At 45.5% G+C, this 11,528-nt stretch overlaps 1 protein-coding gene across 1 annotated transcript; it reads left to right on the top strand.

Moving 5' to 3' along the window:
- The first annotated feature begins 2,814 nt into the window (after nt 1-2,814).
- Nucleotides 2,815-7,500, top strand: LOC136610311 (myelin and lymphocyte protein-like). Its single transcript, XM_066589540.1, has 5 exons — nt 2,815-2,961; nt 3,616-3,786; nt 4,105-4,227; nt 5,719-5,837; nt 6,562-7,500. Exons 1-4 carry the CDS (start codon nt 2,839-2,841, stop codon nt 5,824-5,826), a joined length of 525 nt encoding a protein of 174 aa, XP_066445637.1. The 5' UTR covers nt 2,815-2,838; the 3' UTR covers nt 5,827-5,837; nt 6,562-7,500.
- The last annotated feature ends 4,028 nt before the right edge of the window (nt 7,501-11,528 follow it).

Genomic DNA, 11,528 nt, shown 5'->3' with positions numbered 1-11,528 from the left:
ACGCCGAGCCGATATACGATGTCCTCATCTGCAGGGGGGGAAGCCTGGAAGAGCCAGGAGCAGGAACTGAGCTCCCGCCCCCTCTCTGCCTCTTCTCCACCCCTCTGCACTATTTGCAATGAGAGGAGGTGGGGCGTGGCTAAGTTCCGAGAATTACACGTTCTTCTGAATGCACCCTATGCCTGGGTTCACACGGGGACGGATTTGCTGCGGTTTTGCCGCGGATTGCTGTTGCATATCTGCACTGCGGCAAAACCACTGCGTTTGCAGTGCAATGCAGCACAAATGAGTTTTGGAAAAAGCTGTTCTCACAGGGCGGATTTTTTCCGCACAGCCGCAGTGTGGAAATGCAACTGCGGCGCGGTTTTAAAACAAGCAGCATGTCAATTCTGCTGTCTTTTCCGCAGCGCTTTTTTGTCCATAGAAAAACGCAGCAAAACCGCAACAAATCCGCCCTGTGCGAACCCTGCCTAAATGGTTCTTTTGCTCTGAAATTGTAATCCCTTATCAACTTTACAATCACCCAGAAAGTTTCATTTGATTCTGACAACTCCTACCGTAGGTGTTTTTTTAAATTTTTTTACAATGAGTATAGATGGGTTATTACTACATATCTATGCAGAGTATAGCATCTACACCCTTTTGTGACACAACACATTTATGACATCATCACACTCTACATTCCACAGCCCTCCGGGAGGCTTTTGTGACATCACATTTATGACATCATCACACTCTACATTCCACAGCCCTCTGGGAGGCTTTTGTGACATCACATTTATGACATCATCACACTCTATATTCCACAGCCCTCCGGGAGGCTTTTGTGACATCACATTTATGACATCATCACACCCTATATATTCCACAGCCGCACCACAATACAGTTTAGTGCGATTTACCTTTTACTAGAGAGAAGTGTTATTATTGTTCGGATTCTTTTGAAGCCATCCATAATTATTATAATGGTGAGTAACAGGAGGAAATGTATCCTACAGAACCTCTTAATGATCTTTAATCTACAGCTTTCCTTGGAATTAGTTATATTGCCAGTCAGACATTTCCCTAATCTATCTGATTACTGTACACTGGAGAAACGGGTCTCTAGTCTACACACATCTCTTCTATACATGCAGTAGTTCTATACTTTCTCTGTGTATATGAGACAATGTACCTCCCACTGTAAATTATAAGAATATTACAAGTCACCACGTTTTGTTACCATTTAGAAATCAGATCCCCCAGTTGGATGCGTTTCTGCAGGTCGCTGGTCTCGGAGGTGACTTCCAGTATTCTTTATAGCATAGATCATAATGTACCCTCCGCTGCCGGCAGCCGCTTATTCCTCTCTCCACATTAAAAACACATAGACGCTCAGACTAGCATGCACTTATATGGTGGAACCAGGAATAATGGCTGTTGGCTCTCTAGAGAGTATGGCGTCTTCAGATGGGGCGCTGTTATATAGTCATAGAAGCCAAAACTACTTCCAACTGTAAAGACATACAGCTGCTGGGGGTAAGAGGGAGCGCCGACCTATAACAAAAGCCTACGGATATGATACAGTGCATACCTGGATACTTTTATAGCATTTTTACACATATACCGTTACCTATAAGGCCAACCATGTGACTAGAACCTTCATGTGGAATTGTAGAATACGGAGGAGACAATGAGAACAATTGTTTCCATGACTACAAGGCACAGTTCTCATTCATGCTCCATCTTCTACATCACAAATGACATCATCATAGCTATGACATCATCAGATGTTCTATTTCATCCACATCATACAAGTGTTTTAGCCTACACATGGTTACTCTACTAGACTGATCGGATAGTAGAAGTGTTTCTGTATAACAGGCTGTGGATTATGGTAGATAGTAAAGTATCAATTAATATAACAATCACTGAATGGATTTGAAGCGAAGCTGTTACTTTGTTGATACTGTGTAATATGAGGGCAGAATGAGGTAGTGACAATAATAAATGTCTTATCTGCAAACCATCATAGGGAGGAGGACAGAGAGGAGCCAACTAGGGTACAAAACGTATTAAGATCTATTGTATCGAGAGCGGTTCTGATATTACAGGGGAATCTCAAGAAAAAGCAATTGTTCTTTTGCGTAAAGCCTTGTGCACATGGTGGACTTTGCATTGGATTTGATGCAGAATATGGACACATTCCAGGTCAATCCCACTGCAAAATCCTTGTGAAAACAGTGTCCCATTTATTTGTGTTCGGTGCGCTCGCAGCAGAGTCAGCGTCTATCTGTCCTGGTCTCCTAATTGTGTCTCTGTCCTGGTCTCCTAACACCCGCTGCTTCCCTTCTGTTCTTACCGGACGATCATCCGGCTATCGGGGAGGGTGCTGCTATAAGGACCCTGCTGAATTGCTGTTTTTATATGGTCCCAGGTACCAATTTTCCATTGCTGCAGTTTAATTTCACATTGCAGTATTACACTATGGAGCGCCTTTTTGCTCTTTTCTTCCTTTTTGGGGGTCCGCACTGTATTCTACATGCCAGGAACTTTTCAATGAATGGATTAAATCTGTGTCATGGCAAAAAGGAAGTGACCCATCACCTCTGGACACAGATTTATGCATCAGGCTTACTATGCGTAGATTGGCTACAGTGAATGAGGCTGAAATCCGCAGCCGAATCCACATTTCTGCCATGGCTTTCCAATATGAATTACACCGAGTGAATATAGAGTAAAGGCTAAGCTTAGCGGACTGGTCACTATATCATGCTGCGCTCACACAGGCCAGCCAGAACAGGGGGAGCGGTCCTCATTAATGTGTAATAATAGTATTATAACGTCGCTGACCAATAAATGTATGTTCTTGTTTTACAGGATATTGAAAAGGGTGATGTGGAAAATCATATACCATTCTCGCTGCCCAAGGGGCGCGAAGTATTTTCCACATTTCCAGACATCTTATTTCTCCCCGAGATTGTAAGTATCATGTGCTACGTACTTCCTTCTGCCATATTGTATATATGTATATATCACTTCAATGTTTATAACTGGGGATCACTAGTTCATAGTTAAACCAAATCAGTTAAATGAAACCCAAGTAACAAGTTGGAGTTTACATTGTATTCATCAGTTGAGCCGCTGTTACACGGGGCCGTTTGCTGTGGATTTGGGTTGCGGTTTAACTAGTCTTTTATTCAATTAAATCCCTGCTCTTTCTGTTCTTAGTAGTCTGTGTTCTTACTCAGTGACTGACAGCCATCTCGGTAGTCATACGGAAGAAGGGATGGCGGTCCATCACTGATAGGACCGCCCACCACTGATAGGACCGCCCACTGGACTCCTAAGGATAGAAAGAGCAGGGCTTTAAATGCATAAAATACAAGTTAGACTCACTCTTTCCTGCTGTCCATCTGCTCAGCTACTGCTGCTCTATAACATGCCGCCCATAGAGGGCGCGTCATGTCCAAGGGGACAGGTTCACTTTAAGAACTGAAAAGATATAATAAGTGAAAGAATAAAAATTACCGAAAGATGTTTGCTTTAGTAATCGTTCCAGATAAATCTCTATTCTTCAATCCTCCCAGTATATTGCATTAGGCGTCATGTCATCTGTATCTCTTTGTCTTCTAGCTCTTTGGAATCATCATGTGGAGTATTTTATGTGCCACACCATTCGCATTAACCCTCTATATACACGGGTTTGTACTGGCTGTTTGCTGCTTCTGCTTCCTGGGGACATTGGCCATCATGGTGGTGTACACGGTAGGAGCCCACAAGAATTCCAACGTGTGGACGCATCTGGTAAGTCTCTACAATGTAATATTTATCATTCCACAGATATAACAGCGCTAACGTGGATCCTCAGCAATAGGCGACCATTGTGAGTGACCACGGAACGGGACTTAGACTGTTTCTCTGTGGTTTACGTTCCATTAGTGTTTGTTATTAGTAATGTGTATCCTAATAGACGGCTAGTGACTCGTATCGGTCACTTTTATCCCCCTTCCAGCTGTGACCTTACTATAAACATCTAGGAAGATAAAATCTAAAGCTTCTGATTTTAGAACCTTTATGTTTCATTCTGGATACAAACTCCTGAACTTCTCTCTCTTCTACTAGGACGTGTACTACCACTTCATAGCAGCAGCCCTTTATATCAGCGCAGGGAGTATCAACGCAATCGGCACCCAGATATTAAAGTACCAGAACTCCCAATACAACGAACTCAACCAAACAGCCACTGTAAGTGCATAAATAACAAAAGCATCTAAGAGAAGTCTTTACTGTGTTTCCCTGAAGATAAGACCCTGTCTTATAATAATTTTTGCCCTAAAAGAGGCACTAGGTCTTATTTTCAGGGGCGGTCTTATACTTACCTAGCAGGCTTGGTCCAGGACTCTCCTGCTGCTCTCAGAGCTCCAACATGCTTCCCGCAGTGCTTGGCCACTGATGCAACATCACTTTCCAGTTATGGGATTCATAACTCTCGCCTCCAGGAGACAATGGCTGTGATTGGTTCTTTGACTGCTGCTCAGCCAATCAATGCAGCGCTGGATGAACCAATCTGATGGCTGTGATTGATTTATCACATTGTAGAGGCGGGATTTATGAATTGGCTGAGTGTGGCCAATCACAGCCATCGCTCCATTGATTGGAACATCCAGTGCTCCATTGATTGGCTGAGCAGCAGTCAAAGAGCCAATCACAGCCATTGCTTCCTTGAGGTAGGAATTATGAATCCCGTAACCAGGATGTGATGTTGTAAGAGAGCTGCTGGTTGTACTGTGGGAACCGTGCCGAACATCTAGAGAGCAGCGGGAGGGATCTGGACTGTGTTATCTAGGTAATGTTCAGATTTGTTTTTTAATGTAGTGTAATTAGGGCTTATTTTTTGGGGTAGGGCTTATATTCAAGTCTCCTAGAAAATTAGGCTAGGACTTATTTTTGGGGTAGGTCTTATTCTCAAGGAAACAGGGTAGAAGCCGCACAATACCACACGAGGCCTATATATATATATATATATATATATATATATATATATATATATATATATGTTTTCTTCTGGGTCATCACTTCACTTATGTATAGATTTAATAATTATTAAGAGAACATTTGTCCCAATTAATATTTCTTTGGCATGAGAAACATTTGGACACATTTTACATGACGTGGCCTCTACAATAAGGCTGCCTGTCCACGGGTGTTGTGATATCCCACGGCGGAGATCCGTCACGGGAGCCGCTGCCCGGGAGCAGGAGCCAGCCAATGGGTCTCCGCGGTGAGCCGATTTGACAGGCTCACCGCGGAGAATCGCGGCAATTCACAGCATGCTGTGATTTGCCGCCCGTGAGCGGACAATCGCTATGATTCTCAACTCATGGACAGGGGGGTTGCGCTTTCCATAGCAATGCTATAGAAAGCGTGCACTGCGTTCCCTGCGGCTGGAGTATCTCCGCGGGGAACGCAATGCAAAAACGCCCGTTGACAGGCAGCCTAAGAATTGAACGGTCAGCTATGCTGTACAAATACGCTACGTTCCTGAGTCTGCTCCATCCAGATGCCTCTTTCTAACAGTCTTGCCGCCCCAATATATGTCTCTGACACAAGATGTTCAGCGGTGATCCCAATCCTTCCAGTGAATTAGGACATAATAGACATAGACGTCTTCCTCATTGTTTGTAATGTTATCCTGTATTCTTCTATCTTCTGGAATAACCTTGTGGTTTTCTATAGGTCCTTGCATTCTATATTGCCATCTTATATGCTGTGCATGCAGTATTTTCATTGAAGAGGAAAGTACAAGAATGGCCATCGGTTGTCCGCTTCCAGAGAGAACAGTAACATCATAAAAGGTATATATTACATTTCCTGCATTTTAGATACATTTATAGTGTTATTCTTATTCCTGCATCTTCACTCAGACGTAGGGCCCCTGCACATGGCCGTATTTGTATTGTAATCCGGGGCCAGTGTCCGCCTTTGGATTCCGCAGCAAATACCCGCCATAGCATGCTATGGCCAAACGCGATTTCATGTCCACGAGTAGAAATCGATTGCGATTTTTGGCTTGCAGTAGACAAATTGCAGTGTGCTGCTATTCTGTGCGGCCTTCGCACAGATGGCTTCAATTGAAGTCAATGGAAAGCGTCTGTCCCGCTGCCCTTCCGCAGTGAGCACTGCAGAAGGGTCGTGGGATTCGCATTAGTGACGGCGCGGGTATTCTGTACTGTGCATGTGCGACGGTCGGCACATCCGCAGCACAGAGGCCACCTGCGCATGAAGATGTCGGACGGGTACAGAGGGGTCACCGCCCAGGCACACGGTTGGATTCCGCTGCGGGATGCCGCAACAGGAGTCCGACCCATTCGTGTGCAGGCGGCCTTATAGATTGGGGACGGAGTTTTGTTTCAAAGACAAAACCTCTTTAAGGGTGGACACAACTATAAATATATTAGTTATAGCGATGGAAATATGCATCTATACTGTAATCAAGCAGAACATGTACAATGTGGATGATTTGGTAATACGGTATTTATGGATTTCATCACTTATGATTTTATTTTATCTCAATGACAGAAGGAAGATTAGGACATTTTACCATCTATCAACAACGGACCCCAGCCTCTTCACGCAAGGACACATTTACCACCACGAGCAGTGGGCCTCCACTTGCTCAAGACTTTAGCCAAAATGAGTAGCAGGACTCCGCTTGCTCAAGACTTTAGCCAAAATAAGTAGCAGGACTCCGCTTGCTCAAGACTTTAGCCAGAATGAGTAGCAGGACTCCGCTTGCTCAAGACTTTAGCCAAAATGAGTAGCAGGACTCCGCTTGCTCAAGACTTTAGCCAAAATGAGTAGCAGGACTCTGCTTGCTCAAGACTTTAGCCAAAATGAGTAGCAGGGCTCCGCTTGCTCAAGACTTTAGCCAGAATGAGTAATGGGACTCTGTTTGCTCGTGGCTTTCGCTGAAATGATCATCGGATATCCGCATGCTCAAGACCTCTGTCACAATGATATGCCTTCAAACTTTGGTGCTGGAAGAAGCTCCTACGATTTCCTTGGACCATCAAGATCACAAATAAAGCAGTCCTGGACCGCATCAAACCAAAGTTTTCATTGGAAGGCAAAATTATGAAACAGAGACTCTCATGACTCGGCCACATAATGCGAGATCATTCATTAGAAACATAATGCTTGTCGCCAAGATCCGGCCGACAGAGAAGGCGCTGGCCTGATACCATCAAAGTGTTCCATAGTCGGCCCCAACTAAATGGATAAAGAAGAACAGATTGTGAGCCCAACAGCGCCGTAACCTGAAGCTCCTGGGCCCTGATGCAAAAACTGTAACAGGGCCCCAACTATAATGCCTTATTCATAGTACTGGGCTCCCTATATGGAGAACAGAGGCCTTATGGGGCCCCTAAGGCTCCTGGGCCCGGGTGCAACCGCATCGCCTATAGGTACGCCAGTGCTGTCGAATATGTATGCGATATGTATTTGAGCAGAATAAATATATAACAGATCAGGATTCTGAAGTTTTGTTTCTTCGAACTCTTTATTATGCCGTTCCTCTGTTATTCCTCCTGAAAATGTATGAAAGAATACATTAACAACTGGGTGTCACCATTCCTTTTGTCAGTGGGGTTTGTTACTATGAAGATTCCTCCTAAGAGTGATGTTATACTGGGTCGGAGGTACCTTATACATGTGGGCCTTACATTAGATTGCACGCTGGACTCCTTATTGCTGCCCTCTCCAAACAAAGCATCCACTTTTCTTCTCTAATATTGTTGCCATTTAAATGAACAATTCTGGATAAACTTCTATATCCTGTATATTAATAAGGGGACATTCACCTTATGCTTTAGATGTAGTGGCCCACGTTTGTAACCAAGCATGGTTCTAATTCAATGCAAGCTGTGTCTGCAGTTACAACGCTGGCCACTACAGGATAGGTCATCAATAGTAGATTTCCCCAGAAAACCCCTTTAAAGCCTTAGAGTTTGAGAGGAGCATTATTGGAATATGAGATGGATGGTCAGATCAACGAAATGCCCGTCACCCCTAGTAGTGGTACGAGGGAGAATGACAGCTCAGCGATATGTTCAGGACACCCTGCAGCCATGTGTTCCTCATGGCGGCTTCTAAGAGGCAGCAGGATAATGCTCGGCCGCACACACAAGGGGGTCACAGGAAGCCCCCACAACATTGTGACACTTACATGGCTGCCTGGTCACTGGATTTATCGCCAACAGAACATGTTTGCTGCTCCTCTGCCTCCCCGCACCAGACTCTCCCCTCTCCAATCCATCCTGAATGCGGCAGCCAGACTCACCTTCCTGTCCAGCCGCTACTTGGATGCCTCTGCCCTGTGCCGGTTACTGTACTGGCTGCCCGTCGAATACAGAATTCAATTCCAACTCTCTGCCCTTATCCATACCTCTCTGCCCTTATCCATAACTCTCTGCACTTATCCCCAACTCTCTGCCCTTATCCCCAACTCTCTGCCCTTATCCCCAACTCTCTGCCCTTATCCACAACTCTCTGCCCTTATCCCCAACTCTCTGCCCTTATCCCCAACTCTCTGCCCTTATCCCCAACTCTCTGCCCTTATCCACAACTCTCTGCCCTTATCCCCCCATCTCAATCCACCACCCAGTCTGCGCCCTCCGCTAATGAAATCCGATAAGTGCCCCTTTAATTTGAACCTCTCATTCCTGCCTCCAAGACTTCTCCAGAGCGCCTATTAGCCTCTTACTCCCCACTTCTACACGAGCCAACCAATAACTGTGAACCAGCCAACTCAAATAACCAATCACCGGGAATGAGTAAATCCAAACCACCAATCAGGTTGCGAATGGTGTGCATTTGGGGAGTAATATAGATATATGCCTCCAGAGCAGCACCGGTCCTCTGAAACTCGCTACCCATAACTATCCGGGCAATCCCTGCCACACTAAACTTCAGGCTTGCTCTAAAAACGCACCTCTTGAGGGAGGCATACCACATTCCCTAAACCAAACCCCTCTGTACTTCACCTGACAACATCCCTACTAGCCGCATCAACCGCCCCCTGCAATCATACCGATTCAGCCATCACACGGCTCAGTCTGACCATTGTCTATGTGTATAGCGTCCCTCACTCTCCACCTCGCCGTACCGGGCACATCTCCAGCCCTTTACCTTCTGTATCACCCCATTATCTGTAGTATGGAAGCTTATTGGAGCAGGACCCGCACCCCTACTGTTTCCATCAGCTGATTACTATATGTAACTGGTTTTGTATCTGTTCCCCCTGCTTTGTGAGCGCAGTGGAATATGTTGGTGCTATGTAAAGATTACTACTATGCATGAGACAATCTGGGACACCAACTTCAAACATCTAATTTGCAGGATCTAGAGACTCATTTACAGCAAACTAAGGACCAATATGCCGCAGAATACCAGATGGAACCTGTATACCTCCATGCCTGCCTGTATCACATCTTGTATCCAAGCTAGAGGTGGTACAACAGGGTACTAGAGCCTCCATGCCCGACTGTATCACATCTTGTATCCAAGCTAGAGGTGGTACAACAGGGTACTAGAGCCTCCATGCCCGCCTGTATCACATCTTGTATCCAAGCTAGGGGAGGTACAACAGGGTACTAGAGCCTCTATGCCCGCCTGTATCACATCTTGTATCCAAGCTAGAGGAGGTACAACAGGGTACTAGAGCCTCTATGCCCGCCTGTATCACATCTTGTATCCAAGCTAGAGGCGGTACAACAGGGTACTAGAGCCTCTATGCCTGCCTGTATAACATCTTGTATCCAAGCTAGAGGTGGTACAACAGGGTACTAGAGCATCCATGTCCACCCATATCACATCTTGTATCCAAGCTAGAGGCGGTACAACAGGGTACTAGAGCCTCCATGCCCTCCCATATCACATCTTGTATCCAAGCTAGAGGTGGTACAACAGGGTACTAGAGCCTCTATGCCCGCCTGTATCACATCTTGTATCCAAGCTAGAGGCGGTACAACAGGGTACTAGAGCCTCTATGCCTGCCTGTATAACATCTTGTATCCAAGCTAGAGGTGGTACAACAGGGTACTAGAGCATCCATGTCTGCCCATATCACATCTTGTATCCAAGCTAGAGGAGGTACAACAGGGTACTAAAGCCTCCATGCCTGCCTGTATAACATCTTGTATCCAAGCTAGAGGCAGTACAAAAGGGTACTAGAGCCTCCATGCTCGCCTGTATCACATCTTGTATCCAAGCTAGAGGAGGTACAACAAGGTACTAGAGCCTCCATGCCCGCCTGTATCACATCTTGTATCCAAGCTAGAGGTGGTACAACAGGGTACTAGAGCATCCATGTCCGCCCATATCACATCTTGTATCCAAGCTAGAGGTGGTACAACAGGGTACTAGAGCCACCATGCCCTCCCAGATCACATCTTGTATCCAAGCTAGAGGAGGTACAACAGGGTACTAGAGCCTCTATGCCCGCCTGTATCACATCTTGTATCCAAGCTAGAGGAGGTACAACAGGGTACTAGAGCCTCTATGCCCGCCTGTATCACATCTTGTATCCAAGCTAGAGGTGGTACAACAGGGTACTAGAGCCTACATGCCCACCCGTATCACATCTTGTATCCAAGCTAGAGGCAGTACAAAAGGGTACTAGAGCCTCCATGCCCACCTGTATAACATCTTGTATCCAAGCTAGAGGCGGTACAAAAGGGTACTAGAGCCTCCATGCCCACCTGTATAACATCTTGTATCCAAGCTAGAGGCAGTACAAAAGGGTACTAGAGCCTCCATGCCCACCTGTATAACATCTTGTATCCAAGCTAGAGGCGGTACAAAAGGGTACTAGAGCCTCCATGCCCACCTGTATAACATCTTGTATCCAAGCTAGAGGCGGTACAAAAGGGTACTAGAGCCTCTCCAAGTGGTCAGTTTTCCACAATAACATCATGTATTTTGTTAGCCATTAAAAGTATCATATCTACCAGATGACTTGGTTTGTCTTACTGAGGACAATCACATTTTGCTCTACTGGCTGAGGGCTTTTACCCACTTGCGTTTTTTTTTAACGCTGCGATATCACTGCGTTTTTTTCAATGGAACTTTCTAATGTTAAAATCGCATCGCACAAAAACCGCAAAAGCACAACTTTTTTTATTTTACAGACATTTTTTTCACACAACTGTGCAGCTAGCCGCCTTCACACAGACGTTAAAATTGCGCGGGATTCGTGCGTTGCAAGACGCACAAATATGAACCCTATTCTTTCCAATGGGGTCATACACATGAGCGATGTTTTCCTGCATGGCGCTGCTATGTGATGCTATGCAGGAAACAAATCGCAGCATGTCCTATTTTGCTGTATGATCTCACATCGCAGCCGCCTTGTTTCCAGCGGGGCCGGCGGCAGTATCGTACTATGGGATTTCACATGATGGCTTGCATGATATGGGGGCAGGATTCACAGACCCATATTACGCTCACCCGTGTGCAGTTAGCCTAAAGGGTTATTCCCATCTCAAATT

Source organism: Eleutherodactylus coqui, chromosome 2 (genome assembly GCF_035609145.1).
Source record: "Eleutherodactylus coqui strain aEleCoq1 chromosome 2, aEleCoq1.hap1, whole genome shotgun sequence".
Lineage (NCBI taxonomy): Eukaryota > Metazoa > Chordata > Amphibia > Anura > Eleutherodactylidae > Eleutherodactylus > Eleutherodactylus coqui.
This window is presented reverse-complemented; position numbering and strand designations above follow the sequence as displayed.